General features: G+C 41.3%; 3 protein-coding genes across 5 annotated transcripts; 1 reads left to right on the forward strand and 2 right to left on the reverse strand.

Annotated features, from left to right (window-relative positions):
• Positions 1-1,061: 1,061 nt before the first annotated feature.
• Positions 1,062-6,728, reverse strand: LOC108076519 (putative fatty acyl-CoA reductase CG8306). The gene is made up of 6 exons (XM_017169428.3): positions 6,345-6,728; positions 2,750-3,334; positions 2,585-2,694; positions 2,070-2,520; positions 1,365-1,622; positions 1,062-1,308 (listed from the first exon to the last, which is right to left on the reverse strand). The coding sequence occupies exons 1-6, from the start codon at positions 6,350-6,352 to the stop codon at positions 1,170-1,172; spliced, it is 1,551 nt and encodes a 516-aa protein (XP_017024917.1). The 5' UTR covers positions 6,353-6,728; the 3' UTR covers positions 1,062-1,169.
• A 1,424-nt stretch (positions 6,729-8,152) lies between these two features.
• On the reverse strand, positions 8,153-19,032 carry LOC108076461 (putative fatty acyl-CoA reductase CG8303). 3 transcript variants are annotated; one of them, XM_017169344.3, is made up of 6 exons: positions 18,975-19,032; positions 11,060-11,447; positions 9,723-10,227; positions 8,867-9,308; positions 8,547-8,804; positions 8,153-8,486 (listed from the first exon to the last, which is right to left on the reverse strand). In XM_017169344.3, exons 2-6 carry the CDS (start codon positions 11,378-11,380, stop codon positions 8,354-8,356), a joined length of 1,659 nt encoding a protein of 552 aa, XP_017024833.1. In that variant the 5' UTR covers positions 11,381-11,447; positions 18,975-19,032; the 3' UTR covers positions 8,153-8,353. The 3 variants fall into 3 exon arrangements, with proteins under 3 accessions (XP_017024833.1, XP_017024832.1, XP_070139682.1); XM_017169343.3 differs by lacking the exon at positions 18,975-19,032 and adding an exon at positions 18,783-18,914; XM_070283581.1 differs by lacking the exons at positions 11,060-11,447; positions 18,975-19,032 and adding an exon at positions 10,311-10,442.
• Positions 12,161-14,536, forward strand: LOC108076460 (trichohyalin). Its single transcript, XM_041776752.2, has one exon. It carries the CDS (start codon positions 12,350-12,352, stop codon positions 14,393-14,395), a length of 2,046 nt encoding a protein of 681 aa, XP_041632686.1. The 5' UTR covers positions 12,161-12,349; the 3' UTR covers positions 14,396-14,536.
• Positions 19,033-19,350: the final 318 nt, after the last annotated feature.

The following is a 19,350-nucleotide window of genomic DNA, read 5'->3' on the forward strand; positions in this document are numbered from 1 at the left end:
CTGGGATATAAGCTTATTTTATTATTCTAGAATTTTGGTATAAATTTCAAAAAAATCGGACATCTATATCATATAGCTGCCATATAAACCGATCCGTAGATGTATACAAAATGTAAAGCTGGGAATGCAAAACTGTAACTGTCAAACTGTAAACATAATAAGTATAGGTAAAATGTAATGAAATAATATCTGCAAGGGTATACAAACTTCGGCGTGCCGAAGTTAGCTTCCTTTCTTGTTTTCTGTTGACATTATTCTAAAGAAATACACAAGTCGCATTCCGTCAAAATAAAAACATCATACTTTTTTACCTTAGTGAGTTTGTCGAGTTTCGTTCCAAGTAAATCGAATTTGCGGGACCCATGTGATGTCGTGAAATTCAAGTTATTAAAACCTTGGTAAAATTGTTAAAAAGGATCGCTACCGATAACAAATTATCAATTTGAATAATACGTTGATCGAAAAACGGCCGGAATGGGCCCGAAAACATGGCAAAGTTATCTTGCAACATGACAACGCGCCGTCTCATACCGCTAAACTGACGAAGGACACACTGAAAGGACTTGATTGGGAAATATTATCGCACCCGCTGTACTCTCCAGACCTCGCCCTGTCCGACTATCACCTTTTTGCATCAATGGGACACTCACTGGCAGAGCAGCGCTTCGCCAATTTTGAAGAAGTCGAAAAATGGCTCGTCGAATGGTTTGCCTCGTAAGAAAAAAAAGTTGTTTTGGAATGGTATCCAAACTTTGCCTGAAAGATGAGCGAAATGTGTAGAAGCCAACGGTCAATACTTTGAATAACAAATTTTTCACATTCTCTTGAGAATTGAGTGTTTTCTTTATCAAAAAAACCGGCAAACTTCAACTAACACACCTGGTATACCGTCATCTATTTGTGATTTCACAGTTACTTGTTCTATTTTTCAATAGTGAACGAACGAAGATAAATAAAAAGATCCTTCTAAATAACAACTTTTTGTAGTACCCTTTTTTTTATCGTTCTACTGGTGGACTTACTGGGTATAGTTGTAACCAGCTTCCCAAAAGGTAACTCAATTTCCTGTTTGTATTTTTATATTTTAAAACCAAACCTTGTACAAGTTGCATTTAGCATAAATAACATTAAGAGAATGCTGAACTACTGGAGGAAAAGTGATCGCCGCCTTAAAGCAGTCCAAACAGGTAATAGAGGACGGGCAGAATGAGGGCTCCCTTGGCGGCAGAAATTCCAGTGATGCCAACGACCAGCTTAAAGATTCCATACCAGAAGCTGAGCTGCAGGGCCACATGGAGACCCAGAAGGCTGTTGGATATAAGCTTTAGTACCTGTGTTGTGATTTCTACCCTTTCGATACTCACATTTTGTCCTTGCGACGTGCCTTTTCCAGATTCTTGGGCGGCTCCTTGCTGAGGTACTGGCGCACTCCCAGAATCGTATTGCTGAAGTAGTCATCCCATTTGAGCTCTCCAATATCAATAATGAACTTCTTCTTGTCCACGGGATTCATTGCCTTGGAGAGCGCCAGCAAACGTTTGTTGTCGAAATGCCATTCCGTGAAGATGAAGCGTTCCAGGGTATTCAGGGAGTTCCAAACGTTTTTGTGCAGACGAATCAGGCTGTATTTAAAAAGAAAGCATAAGAAAAACAAGGTAATTTTAATATTTAAATTATTTTAAGAAACTTTATATCTTTTTAAGAGTTGAAAATATTATGTTATATATGTTATAAACCCTACTAAATGTTATTCCAATCAATTTATCGGTTTTATATAATTATTTTAGGTTTTAAATAGTATCTATAATAAAAACTTTCTGTTCATTTTATCAAAGCTAACAAATCTGCGTATCCCATTATAATAAATTGGGCTTGAAAATAAATTATAAACTGAAATTTTGGCAAACAAGAAGACGAGGTAAAAGTTCATAAAAACCCAAAATTTGCAACATAATTTGCAATGCAAAAACCAAGTTTAAGCTTCTTTATATCTTAATTAAAAACCCCCCTCAACTAGCCACTGTTTTTGTAGTACTTTCACCATATACATAAATCATGCCGCTACTCACATCGGTCTGCCGCCTCCAATCTTCGTCACCAAATCCAGAATCAAGGCGGGAACAAAGTGGAAGAGAATGGCGCCCAGGCGGAACACCCAGAGGCTCTTGACGAAGCGCAGGTTGGGATACCACACGGCACTGTTCAGTGGATAGTCGTGCAAATAGCCATTGATCTTGTCGGTCATCAGCTCAAAGCGGAAGGGCTTGTAGGTACTGGAGGTCAGGTGGAAGATCTGCAGATCGTCTGGGCGGCCGCCATTCTTAGCCTGCAGAGCGTGGACATAGTAGCCGGTGGTTATGATGCCATTGACCACCACATCGATGGGTATGTAGTCCATAATGATGTTGGGATCCAAGGGAAGGCGACGCAGTACACCCTTGGAGGCGCCCATGAAGAAGCCCTGCGGTCCATTCTTTGAAATGGTCCATCCGGGAATGGGTTCCTTCCAAGCGGCGGTGACTAAGTAAGAGGATGAGTATTAGTTTATGGAGAAGCTAGCAGGTCTGCTTCAATGGACACTCACTCATGCTGGGACGGACAATGCCGCAGGGGAATTTACTGGCCACATTGGCCACCTCGTGCTCGGCCAAGTGCTTGGTGAAGGTGTAGGTATTGGGGTGATCCTTCATCAGTCTGTCAAAGATTATCCATTATAGATTGGTTAATTTATCATCAAATCCCAACTCACTTTGGTTCCAGTTCCTTGAGGGCATCATCGTTGAGCGTCTCTGCCAGCTGGATGATCTTTTCGGGATCTTCAGGCGAGGGATACAGCTTCTCCTCGACCTCGGTTAAATATGCGTTTACATAGGCGCTGGACACATGGACCAGGGCATCCAGCTTCTTTAGCTGCGTGCACAGCTCCACCACTCGCCTTGTGCCCCTCAGGTTGATGTTAGTGGTCTCTTTCAGGGATTGGAAAAAGTCCAAAGTGGCTGCCGAATGGAAGACCACATTCACATTGTCGATCAGGATCTGGCGATCCTTGGGCGAGATGCCCAGGTTTTCCAGCCCCACATCGCCCTCGATCGGAACGATCTTGGAAAGACGTGCCTCCAGCTGCAGCTCCTTGAACTTATCAAACACGGAGTTCTTCTTGAGCTCCTCGAGTCGCTCCTGGACATTCTTGCCCTTCTTGGCCCGCATCAGCAGGTAGAGTGTGCCCACGTTGGGTACATCGCGTAGGAGTTTCTCCACAATGGTGACGCCCACGAAGCCAGTGGCGCCCGTAATGAACACATTGCGTCCCCCGTAGAATTCTGTGATGGGTGAGCTGCAAAGACGCAGAGTATTTTCCAATTAGTTGTGCCCGCCTTCTACATATGTTTATGCAACTACCAGCGACTATATCTATAGATGTCTCACAAAAAAGATTAACCAAACTTTCTCTCATCGCCCATTCAAATGGGCAAATGCCGTTGCTTACGACACTCGTTCACCCATAAAAAACCTCCGAGGGAGAGGGCATCATCTTCAACTGTGTTTGTCCAGCGGGAAACCAGTTTCCCCTCCCGGTGGACCCTAAGTTCTAAGTGCCCATTGTGTATGGATTCCTCTAATATTGATCTAACTAATGATTTGTTAGCAGGTGCCGGCTGGCGGGTTAATGCTGGCATTCAAATCCATGTCGTGGGTGTCGCCTCTGAATGCTGCTCTCATGGTACTTTGGAACGAGCACTCCACTGGAAACTTGTCTTGCGATTGAATAACTTGCAAATGAACTAGGGAAACTAAATAAGGGGGAGAGTACAGAAACTGGATGCTGGATGGATCACGTTCAATGTTAATTAAAAGCTAGCGATGCTAGTGATTTGAGGTCTTCTAAGATGGTTGTTAGTACTGGCCTTTGATCTCCTGGAGACCTGGGTTTAGATCTAAGGTTTTGTAGTTGATTTATAGTTTATAAGGGGTCTTACTTTGTCTTATTCTATTATTAAAACTGCATTAATTTCTTAGCCTATTGATGCTAAAGATATCTTAGTATCTTTAGGTTGAAATAGGCTCTTTCAGAGCCGGAAGTTCCTTTTCTCAAGTACTACACCCAATAATTTCGATCGAATTACCAAACATAGGGGGATATACATAGTGGTATCTTTAACAAAAAACACGCAACCTGACCATTCAATTAGCCAACTTCATTTCTCTTTTAATGACCTCCATCACAGTTCGCTGTCTCCAGTTTTTTCTTTACCCCTTTTTTTTTTTTTTGTCATGCCAAATGATTTTATAATGACGATCATTGAAGATGATTTCTGTTTTTTTCATGTCTTTTATGTTTGCCCCCTCTACCCATGCGTGATATAATTCCTGCATAACAAATCACATTCGGATGGGAGCAAATAAATGCAACATTTCCTATTCCTATATTTGTGCATGCAAAAAAAAATAAAAACCGCAAATGCAAATTTTCTTTTGAGCAATTAAAGGAGGCCCTCGAGGTGGCAAACACCTCAAAATGTGATAAAGTGTGCAGTTGAAGCTTTTGCAGGTGCTTATGTATGTTTACATGCCAGAAAAAAAGGCAAGTCATCGTTTTGGCCAGGCTTACAGCTCAAGAGCTTGCTTTAAAGCCAACTAAATGAAGCTTTCACTTTGTGGCTAGCAGATTGGCAACGAAGGGAAGGCAAACGAAAGGGACTACAGGTAGGTGAACCCAATCAAGGCAAATGGCTAATAACTTATTGGACAGATTTTTAGCTTAAAATGCTACCCGCTGTTTTGCTCATTTCTCTCTTTTTGGCCAAGTTTTAAGGCTGCAAATTAACTTTCTTATCAGTTGGAAATCAACTGCCTGCTTCTGAGATTAGATTTTCCATTGACCAGTCACAGGCTTATCTGGGATAATTAAGTGAAACGATTTATGGTGGCAGTGCTACTTGAAATTTGTTTCAAATTAGGTTTTGGTTTGCCTAGAAACGTGTTTAAGATTAAATAATAATGGAAATAGTTCTTAAATTATTAAAAATATTATTATTATTAAACACTTTGCTAAGTAATTAAGTTTTCTAGGTAATTTCCTTTATAAATTTTCATTGTTTAACATTTTTTAAAATTAATTTTCCAAATATGACGCTTGAAAGCTTTAACGGAAAATAACGCTGGAAAACTGTTGCATAATTCAGTAGCATTCATTGGCAACAGTTTACCGCATTCCTTAATTGCTGGCGTTAAGAACCACTATATCATTAGCTTGCATAAAAACTTAACTGCTCGCTTGGGCACCTCGGGGCCATTAAGGCACTCGACTTTGGGTAACTGACCTTACCAACTGCATCCAACCTTGTGCCGGGACATAAATCTCTGGGCAAATTATTATTTATGATGCCGTGTTCCGAAAATATTTAGCAACCTGTCAGGATCTTGTTTCCCTTCGGCTTCTTTTGATTTCATTTAACCTGTAATTTTCCGCTCGATTTCCAGTTTAACTATTGAGGTCTTGTTATTGCATAGGGATTACTAGACATGTCAATGTTAGGGCGAAATAATTGATATGTTAATCCTATTTGCATTTTATTCTCACATTTAGGTGGCTTACAAAAATTTTCCATTGTTGATGCTAAGGGAAGTTAAACTTTCCAGGTGAGAGATTCTCGGGCTGCGAAGAAAGTGTCGAGCGAGTGGCAGTTAATTATATAGTATATAGTCAAACTTGAGCCCTGATCTGACAGTTAAAAAGGTCGTAGAGGTACGGAATATATGTAGGTATATACATATATTGTTTACCTAGGTAATATCTAAAATTAAGTAAGTGAACTTCAACAGTCAAAACCATAAGATAAAGAATAGTTTTGAATAAGATTTTAAAGTTTTTCTTAATGGAAGTAAGATCACAAGGGAGCTAGGCTCTAATTGAAGTCTTTAAAAAAAGAACCTCACCACTCTTAAGACCTTCTTTATATGCCTGATGATTAGTTTGGCTTAAAATCCACTCTTAAGATTGGAATTACCTAATATGAACATGAACTTGGAGCTCTAAATTACAAATTAAAAAAGATAAAGTATCTTTGAATACCAATCTTCAACAATTTGTGCTAGGAAACATCTACAACTTTAGAATTTTGATACTAAGCCTGTACTTTGCATACGTATCTCTTGCCAGATTTTTGTCGCATTTCGAACTTTGCACCGCATTTCTAACCTCACAAATGACACCCGAAAGCGGAGAAAAGAGAAAAAGCTGCTGACTGAAAGCGGTCAGACGGGCTACCAAAATTAAATATACCACTAAAGATCACAAAAACACCGTTGTTTTGCTGTAGAGTTTAGCAATAACATACACTTACCTGGCCATGGTTACTCAGCAGGTGTGGTTATTGCCAATAATTCTGCCAGCCGTTGCAGTTAGCCGCACGATTTGGTTATTTGTTTCAGACTAGCAAGACTTGGCTTAGAACGTCGAAATTTCTCTTTTCCACGTATTTTCTTCTCTCTTACTGCCTCTTCTTCGTTTTCGTTTGCTTCGTCTCCTTTCTTTCTACATATATATCTCTTACTCCGCTGCCTTTATTGTTGTTGTTGCGATGCGACTGTAAACAAAGTACAAACACCAGTGCAACTGCACGTGTGAGAGTTACGCCGCCTGTGTATCTGAGTATCTGTGTGAGCGATCTGCGATCCTACGAATTGCTCCGATATCCGAACGTTTGCCGGCAAGAGTAAAACTTCAACTGAATGTCTGCCCGCTGAATGGCCACGGAAATGTGCTCGGCTGCCAGGCCGGATCGTCATTATCACGATCGTCAGTCGGGCAAACCAGTTATTCAGTCAAAAATGTTGTTGAATTTTTATACACTATCTGAGAGTCTTATAATTTGAGTCAGATGTTTGCAAGTGAAGTATAAGATACATAAGATATTCTTGATCAGCAACAGTTGAATTGATCTACGTAAACTAGTCTCACATATAAAACTTGGGCTTTCTGATATATATATTCTATATTATAAATGAATTAATAGAACTCTCTAATTTTATTTTATAAATTTTTTTAATTCAGTAGAGTAAATTGGGCCTTATGTGAAGTTGCTTTCTTACAATATGAATACGATCGTTAAAGTTAATTTTCAAAGAGAGTTTGCAACAATATATATGTATACATAGAGAGCGAGAGAGCGAGAGAGAGAAAGTTCAAGAGATAACTATTAAGGTCACAGTGAACTCCCAGAGAAGTGAACAGATTTTTAATAAATTTTTAAATCCAATTTATTATTTCTTAAAAAATTTAAGGTCCTGGAAAATTACTCCCAATACTTGTATTTAACTTTTTGATCAACTTCGGCACTTTATAATTATTTATATGTTTATAAAAAGTATCTATAGATGCTAACTATAAACCATTTTGTGATTAGTCCTGGCAATTTAATACCTTTAACAGAAGGAAACATTCAGGAAACACCCCTAAACTAATCTATATAAATTAAATAGTCATACTATATAGATGTATCCCCCAAAGGAGGTTTAATATTGTCGGTTGTATCGGGAATTCACTGTTTTTTCGATTAACAAGTTTCTTCTCTCTTTTAAAAGCGCCACTTTCGGAAGTTTTAGAAACTAGTAAATTGCTCAGCTCAGAACGACGTAGAAATCCGTAAGATACTCTTGTAAAAGTAGTGTAATAATGTATAAGATATGTCAAATCCGTGTAAAAATATATAGAAACCTTACTTTATAGAGAGAGTAAGGTCCTTGTAATACCAGTATACTATATTCCTAATCAGGGTCGGTCCTGGAAATATTTATATATTTTACTAACGAATCTTTGACAACTCTAGTAAGGTAACCAGGTTCAAAAACCCAAAAGTTGTTTCAGTCAATTGAAAGATTGAATCTTTTCCACGTTATTCAACCATAATCCCAAATAAAAACACTTTTCCAAAGATTTTCCTTAACATTAAAATCATATTTATTGGAATAATAGTTACACATTTAAAGTTTAGTTCTCGTATTCTTCGACTATTTGACTATAAACCGGATAATTATGACAACAATGTACAAATCCTTCATTAGTTTAACATTTAGTGTTTAGTTAATGTGACTAAGTTTTGGGCTACTTTTGCATTGCTGTGTGAATAGATAGATTCGTATCTAGTGTTGCTCTGATAGTTAGTTAGTTTTTATTATATTACAACTCTTTGTCTGACTTGTACTTGGCTTGTGTGAATAGACTTAAAGATAAAATACATGATACCCTACTAAGAACAAACTACGGATGGAAACGAACAACCAAGTGCAGGAGCATTGGAGATTGCGCTCGAAATATTGCACAATCCAAAGTCTGGCGATGCACGAGTCCAGGCTACAACCATACCAGGAATCCCCAGATCAGAACCGCCAGCGTAAGACCAAGCTGGAGGCCCAGGGAAAAGGTCAGTGAAAAGTACAGGACGGCGAAGATGACAGCATAGCCCGCATAGTAGAGGAAATTAAAGCTAATGGGAAAACAAAATAGTAATCAGATACGATTTTCATACAGAGCAAAGTATACTTACACCTTCCAGTAGTTGCGATGCCATTCTGTGGTCACTGCCGACTCCTTGAAGTAGAAACGCCGAATGCCAATCAGGCAGCGATCGATGAACTCGGACCAATCGCACTGGCTGGCATCGAAATTATAGCGTCTCCGATCGCTTTCCGGTATTAAAGCTGAAATGCGCAGGGCATTCTTTAAAGAGTAGCGGAAGTCCTTGTCCAGAAAGTAGTCGAAGGCCTTGGTGCCCTTCTGGAACACCCGCATGTACTCGTAGGCCCTGTAAGATATCATAAATATTATTATTATGGTAAAAGTTAAGTCTATAAATCTGTATCTTACGTGTGCTGTGGCATTCCAATTCCGAAAAGCTTCTCTGGTATAATGAAAACCATCGCTGGCAGCAAATGGAAAAGATAGAAGAATAGATTGTAACGCCAACCATTGCGCAGTTTCGTCGCAGGCTTCCATACGAAACTATTGGGCGGATGCCGCTCCACGCTGTCATTGATGATTGTACAGAACTCGGAGAGGGTCAGCGGGTTAACCTCCCCGGAGGTGCAGTGGATGATCTCCGGTTGCTCCAGCTTCCGGGTGCCCACGTACCAGCCCATGACCAGGGATGAGTTGATCACATAGTCGCATGGTATGATGTCGATCACAGCATTTGCACTTCCGCACATCGTTCGGAAGATTCCCTTCACGAAACCGGCGAGGAAGCCGAGATGACCAGAGTTTGCATTGCCCACCCAGCCCTTCATTGGGTGCTCCAAGGTACCATAAACTGTAGAGCAAGAAATTGAGGGGTTAATTAGTTACTACACTTTTTTGAAAACGGTATTTAGCCCCAAGTTTTGTTTAGGGTTATCTTTTTATAGTTAAATATTGAAGTATTTTAAACCTTAAGTAACCCGACTTAATTTTGTAATTTAAACTTAAAAAGCAACAAACTAAACAACAAAAGACCACTTTCTGGCATCAGTTAAGCTGCCGTATAACAACATAACGTGTGAAAACAACCATGTTGTCCAGTTATAATCAATTAAAAACACTGTACGTGTCTATTATCGTCCTATGAAAGTGGCTGTTGAGTTTTCGTCAAGTGCCGAACTTTGATTATATGGCAAGATAATCTTAGGCTTAACCACAGCTATTATGTTGTGTAAACAGGTGGAGAAACCCGCTTTAAGCGACTTACCAATCGATGGCCTGACTATGGCTGCTGGCAATCCGGACATTTCGGCCATCAGCAGATTTTCGGAAAGATTCTTGGTAAACGTATACGTATTGGGATGATCCCGGATATAACCCTTGCACTTCTGATCAGTGAAGTCCTCCCAGGCAGCATCGTCCTCGGCCATCTTCATCATCTCGTACGGATCGAATTGTGACTTGTACACTTCCTCGGCAATCAGGCCGCGATTATTGCTATTACAGAAGGCCGTCGAGCAGTAGATGTAGGCGGAAAGCTGTTTCAACTGTTTGGCCAACTCGATGGTGCGCATGGTTCCCGTGAGATTGGTCCGAATGGCGGTGCGCAGCGGAGAGCTGAACTTGATGGTGGCTGCACTGTGGTAGATCACATTGACGCGGTCAATAAGCTCCTGCAGGAGCTCGGGAGCAAAGCCAAAGTTCGGTTCACTCAGTTCTCCTACAACAGGGACCACCTTGGCCAGGGTTTTCTCCGAGTACTTTTCAAAAATCTATATTTAATAAAGGGACATTTAAATATATTTGCATAATTAGATATTTAAATTAATAGTATCTATATATATTTCCAGTGTACTTTCGGTTGTAAGAAATTAATGACTCCACGGTCGAAAGGTGGCTTGGTAAATATCCACGCCCACATTAAGCCGCACAAATTTTGATTGTTAGCTTTGAGAGTTAAGTGTTTTCTTCTCTTGTACTTTAGCCTTTTTTTTGTGAATAAAATACTAACAGGTAAGCAATGTCTAAAAACAACAAAGCATTTGCTTTTAACTGCTTTTGGTTACGCCATTAAAAATGCGTTTAAAATATAATTAACAATATGTGAAGAGTCTCGTAAGGAGAAAGAGCAAACAGAATAGAAGGTTTGCGCCGAATTGGATGCTCTTTCAAGTAAATTATATTGTTTATATCTTAAGTTATTGTATTATTTATATTATATCATATTCAAGAGACAAGTTTTAGCGAAACAATAAAATTTACAAAAGAAAATCTCTTAAGAACTATATAACAAGAAAATAAATGTTAACGACACGAAATTCCTAAAATAATTATTAATATTATTATTTCTGGCATTATTTCTACTATTATTCTATAAAGCGTAACCCATATTCGTTGTCAAAATACAAAAATAATTAAAAAAGAAACTAAAAACGCCGCCGATCTCGGCTCACAACGGAAGAGGTCGTTTGAGGTGAGATGGCGACTTGGACAAATTAACGCTTCATAAAAAGCCTCGTAATTGGCTTTAATGACATGCCCTGTCGCCCTCGGGGGCGCAAATCCATGTCAATGGGGCGTGTCCCGCAACGCCACTAGACTTACCGGCTTTTGGAGCAGACGACGAATCCGCTCGTTCGGATCGAACTTGCGCTTGCCCCGCACCAGGACGTAAATGGTTCCAATGTCCGGATGTGTGTCCAGCAGAGCTTCAATCAGAACAGTGCCCAAAAATCCAGTGCCACCGGTGAGGAAGATATTTTTGTGGGCAAAGAACTCCGGAATTGTAAGAGCCGTTGTCAGCTGTTGCCGCTGGGTGGAACCGTTCATCCGGAGCTTCCCGTTCGCCACTATTCCGGTGTTGTTGTTCTCCGTTGGGCAGTCGGAGGTGGAGTTGGTGCCGCCATGTTCCGTGATGACAGCCATGGTGTAGGGCTCGAGATTCGTCGGCGGCGCCAATTTGCTGCTGAGCGTTGGAATCGGTTGGGGCAAGCTGCAGGAAATACAAGAGAGACAAGGAAACGAGCCATGAAATCGCTTGGTTCACGTTCATTAGCCTAACAGTGAAGAGTTTAAAGAAAAAGAAAGATGAAGCCGGCTATCGAGGGCATTTTGACCGAGAAACCAGCTAGACGACACCTTCCTCAGTGTGTCAAGTTGAGCTGCGAGCGGAAGTGCATTATAAATCTGTTATCAAAATTAGATGGAAGTGGAGTGCACGTTGCGGTTATGGCTACCGGAAGGTTAGTGTCTAGACATTGCTCTAGACCTGCATATAATTAAGCTTTCCACACTTATTACTATTTTTATTTATCACCCTTTTTTTTAGTTGCTTTTTTTTAGGATGTGAAGTACACTTCAAAGGCAGACCGCTTGGGATTTCATGTAATCATGGTAATGCATCTAAAAGTTGGTAACAAAGGAAATGCTGCCAAAGAATCAAGAATTAAGAGGTTTATATAAGATTAACCTATAAATAATTTTAAAAAAATTATAAAAATCATGAAAGGATGAGGATCACCACACAAGCTTTACTTCTAAGTTATTGGAAAAAGCTGCTAAAAAATTAAGGTTTTTCAAGTGAAATATCTACATTTTAAAGACCTCTTAAGACCCTCTTTCAAGAGCCAGTTAAGACATCAAGTAGGCCCTGGATCATTGACCCCTTTTTCCCTTGTTCATCCAAGATAGCATTGACTTTTCATTCGATTTTGGACTGTCTAGGCGCCCACCTATGATAGTATTTCTAGTTTTCAAAGTCTTCAGTACACAAAATTTTTGGTCATTTTTTGGTGTTGAAAATTTATGTAACCACATAGTTTTGGCTTATTAAATTTTTAGTACGGAATCAAAATTATCAGTTTTTGTCCCTTCGAGGACACCGTTTTTGGCAATATGAATACTTTCAAGGTCGGCCGACTGGGTGCGACATACTGCTGGCGAATCGGCAGCCTAAACCGTCATGTCGTGCCTTCGTCCCGTCTCTTCCGTTGTCTGCAGAAGCGGCATTACACCAAACGCTATACCTTCGATGATTTGACCCAGTCTCGTATGGAAGCAATCTACAATTCGCCGAGCAATATTAAGCCTCCGCGCGAGAGTCCCTGGCGGGATAGCCAGGCGACCGACTTGAATGATATCGGATATGAGTCCCATTGCAATGATCGCTTGTACATGGCAAAGAACTTATACCGTCATTCCAAACAGGCGTATGAGCAAAAGCGACACGAGCGGCGCTTGGAGGCCCAGAAGAGGTTCCAAAAGCATTTCAATAGCGATCAGGAAAAAATAGAGAGCCGGAAGCTCAGCATTATGCAGAATCCTGCCGATCATCAGAAGCGGCAGACGGAAATTATCGAGATGAATCGCCGACGATGGCAGAGTCGGCCGGAAGCAAAAAGGGAAATCAATACTTCGGGCATCACATACCGTCCCGAATTCCAGAAACAGCTAACGAGTACGGAATATTCTGAATTCCAGAGGCGCCTGAAGAATCTCTTGGGAAGGCATAACGAAGCGGAAGAAGAGGACTTTCGCGTGAAAAGTCCCAGGGCGGAAGCAGAAGAAGAGGACTTTCGGGTGAAAAGTCCCAGGGCGGAAGCGGAAGAAGAGGACTTTCGCGTGAAAAGTCCCAGGGCGGAAGCGGAAGAAGAGGATTGGCGTATGGGAGGTCCGTCCCAATACTCTGCTCTTCAGAGGCGTCTCAGGACGCTAATGGAGGCTGAAAAAAACCCGGAAGAGGACTGGAGGGTGAAAAGTCCCAGGGCGGAAGCGGAAGAAGAGGACTGGCGAGCAAAAAGCCCGAGGGCAGAAGGGGACGTGGACTGTCCACCAAAAAGCCGGAGGCCAGAAGGGGACGTGGACTGTCCACCAAAAAGCCCGAGGGCAGAAGGGGACGTGGATTGTCCACCAAAAAGCCTGAGGCCACAAGAGTACTGGCGGATAAGAAGTCGGAGGCCGGAAGCGGAAGAAGAGGACTGGCGAGTGAAAACGAGGGGAGAAGCGGAAGACTTGTTCTGGAAGCTTAAAAGCCAGAGGCCAGAAGCGGAAGAAGAGGACTGGCGAGTAAAAAGCCCGAGGGCAGAAGGGGACGTGGACTGTCCACCAAAAAGCCTGAGGCCACAAGAGTACTGGCGGGTAAGAAGTCGGAGGCCGGAAGCAGAAGAAGAAGACTTTCGGATAAAAAGCTGGAGGCCAGAAGCTGAAGAAGAGGACTGGCGGCAAATGAGAAGCCGGCCTACGGGTTCCAGCCTCCAGAGACGCCTCATGGAGCTCATGGAGGCTGAAAAGAAACCAGAAGCCGAAGAGGAGGACTTGCGCGTACAGAACCCCAAGGCGGAAGGCGAAGGAAAAAACCCTAGGCCCGAAGCGGAAACGAAAGCGGAAGCGGAAGATAGGGCGTGGAAGGCTAGAAACCTTTCGTTGGTCTTCGATCCAAATCAACCCTCCAAGTCCGGGCAGAAGAAACGCGATCAGGATGTGGAATCGCAGTACTGGCACTCCTGGCACACCTGTCCCGACAACCAGGAGGCGGAGACCACCGTGCAGCTGAAGCCCCATCAGCGCCGCAAAAAAATTACGATCCATCCGCCATCCTATACACGCGGCGGCCAGAGGCGTAGCTACCACCAGGCAGCCCTTTATCCGCAACCCATTGAGGCACAGCCCGAGCCGCTGTCCAACGCTCCTCTGATGCCGAAGCCGCTCCGTGCCATCCCCAAAAAGGAGAAGAAATCGAAGCCCAAGCGCAAACGTGAGCGCAAGCCAGTAATGCCGCCACGCTTCAAGATGACCATCAAGACTCGCCTGGCGGTTACACGCAGACCCACGCCCGAGCCCAGCACCTTGCGGCGTCTCAACATACCATCAGAGGTGGCAGGACCTAGTTTTCATATGGCCAATCTTCCTAACTCTTTCTTGAACGGCTGCCTTGCAGGCTAAGAACCTTTTTGGAAACTGAAAATTGGGAGTTGAAGTTTGTTTTAAATTAATATCAACCGGGCTTGGTGAATTAACGTTATACCAACATGTACCTTTTTTTTTTAAGACAAATTCAATTAAACAAGATTTACTAAACAATGAGCATAAGGATATTAATATTTTAATGTAATCAACGACAAAATATATAATACATTACCAGTAAGGGCCGATTTTTCAATGTCAGGTTAAATTTTGTCATCAAGGAAATTTTTTTGGAAAAGATTTAAGACTTGTTTATTTTAAATAAAATTACCCTGACATTGAAAATCGTTCCAAAAGGTTTTGAATTTCCACAGAAACTGATAAAGGGAACAGTAAAGGGAAAAATCTTCCCACATTTCTGTTAGTTTTCCGTTGACTTATTCACCGGAAGAAAGCGTGCCTTGTTAGTAAACAAGTGTAAATAAATGGTAATTATTTCTGGGAACTCAGTTGACGAGTAAATAAAACGTCACACGTCTATTCACATAGCCAGCAAGGTAATCGAACGTTACCTGTAATTACAGGTAAAACTATAACGGGGTTCACCTCTGTAATTCTAAAGTAGTTTCTGAAGTACAATTATCATAAGTAAATACATATAATTTATGCCTGCTGATAGGAAATAATCTTTTCCTTTCCATTAAACCCTTTGTTGCACTGCATTTTAAGAATATTATAGCTCACCAACACTACAGACTTAATTGGTGAATTTCCTGTGCATTATGCACCTAAACTTTCCCACAATTAACTCTAATTAACCTCTTACACAAATCACCAAATTGATTAGAGCGGCTAAACCCAAGGGTAATTAATACCACTTTAAAGAAACTTTCGACCCACCGCCACACTTTCGATCCCAAAACTCATGGCCGTTGCCCAACACTGTTAACTGTACTTTCCCGCTGCCCAACTGCCAAACCATTCACAAGACCGCCTTTTGTTAGCTCCAACCAAAGTCACAACCATCAATAGCTCGACTAATTAATGGCAAATGACGCGTATATCCGAAAAAAAAGAAACCGAAAAATAAAAAAGAAATCAAACCAAGGTATAAGATGTAGTTAGATCTCACAAGGAGCGCGCGGCTCTGCGCGTTGTCCAAGCTCTTTGTACAGGTGTACACAGGTGGAAAAGATAATTAACGAAATGCGTAACAATTTGTTGGAGGAGAGATTAATTTTGAACATTTTCGTGTGACTCGATCGGCGCTTCCAAATTTGTGTCAAGGCCGCCCGGCGCAGAGATCTCGAGTGGAGTTGTCCATTCGAGGAGGAGGAGGTGGCCATCCGTAGGCCCAGCAATATCTATCTATATACATATATTTGTTCATATATATTTGGAGTTTGAAGCCGGAACGTTTGGCTTAATGAAAATGCACGGTCACGGTCAAATCGCTGTCGATCTCTAGAGATCGTCGTGCTGCGGTTTCTTTGTATGCAGATGAACATCGATCTCTAGCTCTCCCTCAAAGTTGGTACGGAAATACAGATGTTATAGTTGCGCATTTCTATGTTTCAGCTAACACCAAAGCGCTAATTGATTCGCTTGTAATTGGCCAACTGACTGGTCCCAACAGCCTCGCAGAAAATAGAAACCTTCGTTGGCTTTTCCCTTCAACAATTTTCAGGCGCTGACTCAACACATTTTCGATTTTCGCTTTCGAGCAAAGTCTGCCATGTGGCAGTCTCCAGAATTATGCAAATTATAATCGAGAAGCCTGAGAGGTTCTTGGGATCTGAGACAGAATGCCGCCAGATCGGCCAGCATTGAACCAATCGAAGTTAACTGGTTTCGGTGTTTAGTTTTTAGTTTTCAGTTTTCTGTTGTCTGTTGCTCTTGGCCTGGCCCCCATCCAAATGATTTGCATTTCATTTCCTCAATCTCTGAGCCGAGTCTCCTCAACACATCGCCATTTTGGCCTGGGCCCAGCAACATTTTTGTCATATTTTCACGGCGTATTTGTAATACTTTTGCTTGGCTTCGTGGAGTTCTTCGTTGGATTGGACCAACAGGTTTTTAGCTTCGGGATAGACAGCTTGAGTTATTGATGGCTTCGAAGGGCTCCGATCAGATCAGATCAGATCGTTGAACTTGACATTGGTTTATGGGGCTTATTCTAAATTTGGGGCAAAGACCTTGTATGCTTCAAGATACAAATCTTCTTGATATATTGCTTAATTTGACCTTTGCCTAAAGCTATTGGTAAAAAGAATCGATAAGAATACGAATGGAAAAGTGTCTAGGTAAATCTTAATAACAGAAATTTAGAAATTCATAGCTAAATTAACCTTACTTTAAGCTCAAATCTATTAAAAATTAATTGAAATTTATAGATTTGTTTATAGTGCTTTTCAAGCAAACATTGCATTATCTTTTGTATGCCTTTTTAATCTTTTTTCAATTATGACACTTGAATATACATATTCGCCAAGCAAAATGCAATGAAGCGAGCTTAGAAAGAGCCTTTTGTTGTTGGGGTCTGAGGGTCTGTGCTCATCTCCTATTTTGCATTTTTACTAGAGAAGCACATGGGTCGCTATATACATAAACAAACACTTTTATACAGATATATATTTTTTAGAGATATACCCGTGGCCATTATATGCCCTAAGATTTGCATAATTTTGCTACGTCTGCGTTTAGCTTCGTTCGTAATTTCTGTTTAGACAAATGACTGAAACCCAGCTGGGTCTTTTTGCGTCGGAGTATGTGTACGCATATATGTATATAGCAGCAACTGTGTCTGCATATTAAATATTTGTAAATTTCTTTTGCAGCCTCTCTAAATGGCAAATATCAAATTCAAGCCCTAGGCATTAACTAAGCAAAAATTTAAAGATAGACCCTAATGAATGGTATAAGAAATTAGTCGAGAGACTCTCTTTCCCTGTTAGGGTATCCTCTAACTGTGACGAATTTTTGGGTTTTGTTTATGACTAAAGATCCATTTTGGTCACTTTCTATTTTACGATGAACACCAGATCTCTCTCATCTCGGCCCGAGCATTGATTTCTCTTCATGTGCTGTTATGATTTTATTTCATTCCATTCAATACGATTCAGATGCCATTTGAATTGATCGCATTTTTGCTTGATTTTTATTTTTTATATATTTCCGCCTTGGCAACCAAATGTGTAACAATAATTTTGTTTTGTTTATGCTAGGCACATGGACACTTTGTGCGACAACGGGGGAGGAGTGAGTAGGGGAGCGGTGTGTGCGATTCAATGCGCCATAAAAAACCCAAGAAGAGGGGGGAAAAAAGCATAGCGAACAAATCGCACTTGGGCTGGGCATTAGCATTAAATTGCTGTCTGTGTAGAGACCTTAACATTGAAATCCCCAAAAAAAAATAAACAGATACAAAGCGGGCTGATTGAACCTTTTATTTTGTCGAGATAATTGAGATTCCGTTCAATGGCAATCAAAAGACTCAAGCAACGAACTTTAAGGCATCTTGTTACTAGTTTTTTAAATTTTGATTGCTTGTTATCTTTATAAAAAAAAAACTGTACATTTAATATAGGAAATTTTTTTGATTTACAATCAAAAGACTGAAAAAACGAACTGGAGCTAGAATTGGGCTTTTTAGCTTTTGACAATTGGGTTTGGAATTTTACTTTTATTTATTTGTATTTCCAGACAAATTTTTGGCAAACCGGTTTGCGACATAAAAGTTCGAAGCTAGGCCACACTTAATAAAAATATAAATAATTATGAAGAATACGTCTGGCCAAAAAAAGAAGCCACGCGTCAAGTTTCCAGAATATAAAACATAAAATATTAATAAGAGCTACTACTGCAAGCCATCGGAAATCGTAAACAACATTCTGGCTCGATTTGTTTTGCTGCCCATGAATTTTCCAGCAAAGCCTGGAAAAACGTACTCACTCAGTTCGGTGTCGCGAAAAACTCAAGTAACTCAAGAAAAACACACTCTTGCACACTCACGCACACGGACTCACGCAAAGAGAGCGGCTGCGAGCGGCGAGGAAAACTGGAAAATCTATGAAAACAAACATTTAAGTGAAAATCAAAGAGCTAAGACAACGGCTGATTTTTCCGCAAACCAAACTAGCGAACGGCAGAAAAAAAACAACAACAACAACAACAATGATTCACTTTACACTTTTCTAAAACTAAACAGAACTCTTTCGTCACTTCCGCCTCGGATTGTTTGGCAATTGGATTTGGCAAACGCTATTCGCTGCGATCATTAGTTGTATTACTTCCACCGATTTTTCGATCGATCGATTGCACCACCCCGTGAGGGTTTCACTTTGCACTTGATTTAATGGCTCGGAGCACGACTTTGGGCAGATGCTAAGCCGAAGTGCAAACTGGCAAAACCGACTAACTGACTAACCAAGAGGAGATCGAAGGGGGAGAGGGCGGTCACTGGACGGCCACTGCGAAGGAGGTGGTGGATCGGTATATATCGGATCGGATCCGCTTTTAGCCAACTTGCTGCCAATGCCGACGCACGCTCACTGAAGACTGACTGTCCCCAGTCTCCATAGAGAGCTCTAGGGGGAAATAAGGCTGAAAAATCACTCACTCGTCACTGAGTCTTTCTGAGCTTCTAAGTCTCCGAGCCGCCGAGTTGTTGCCAAGACTTCGGGTCACGTAATGAAAATCGGAACAGAAAATAATCAAGAGCCAGGCCCGAACGGAGAAACAATAAACCCGCAAACTCAGCAGCAGCCAAGCAAAAATACAGAAACCGAAAACTCGGAATACAATACAACAAACAGCCCGCGAGAGAGGAGCTTTGAGTGGCCAGCGAAGCAGCGACTTGGCTTTGACTTTTTGGTAACTGAGACCGAGAAAGCTGACTCTCCAAATCGCGGCTATTGCTGGATATCTATTACGAGTGCGTGGTATCTTTTGAGTGGATCTGGCAATGCCTTTACGGCTTTCCGAGTGAGCCATAA

The sequence above is a fragment of the Drosophila kikkawai genome, chromosome 2R (assembly GCF_030179895.1).
Source record: "Drosophila kikkawai strain 14028-0561.14 chromosome 2R, DkikHiC1v2, whole genome shotgun sequence".
In the NCBI taxonomy this organism is placed as follows: Eukaryota; Metazoa; Arthropoda; class Insecta; order Diptera; family Drosophilidae; genus Drosophila; species Drosophila kikkawai.

Bases quoted from the DNA above. Each gene is read 5' to 3' on its own strand.
- LOC108076461 (XM_017169344.3), bottom strand. From the start codon at position 11,380: ATGGCTGTCATCACGGAACATGGCGGCACCAACTCCACCTCCGACTGC. The intron at 8,805-8,866 runs GTAAGATACAGA...GATATCTTACAG, and splicing joins ATTGGAATGCCACAGCACAC to GGCCTACGAGTACATGCGGG. The intron at 8,487-8,546 runs GTAAGTATACTT...TTTTCCCATTAG, and splicing joins CATCGCAACTACTGGAAGGT to CTTTAATTTCCTCTACTATG.
- LOC108076460 (XM_041776752.2), top strand. From the start codon at position 12,350: ATGAATACTTTCAAGGTCGGCCGACTGGGTGCGACATACTGCTGGCGA.
- LOC108076519 (XM_017169428.3), bottom strand. The intron at 2,695-2,749 runs GTGAGTTGGGAT...AATCTTTGACAG, and splicing joins CTCAAGGAACTGGAACCAAA to ACTGATGAAGGATCACCCCA. The intron at 1,309-1,364 runs GTGAGTATCGAA...TATATCCAACAG, and splicing joins GCACGTCGCAAGGACAAAAT to CCTTCTGGGTCTCCATGTGG.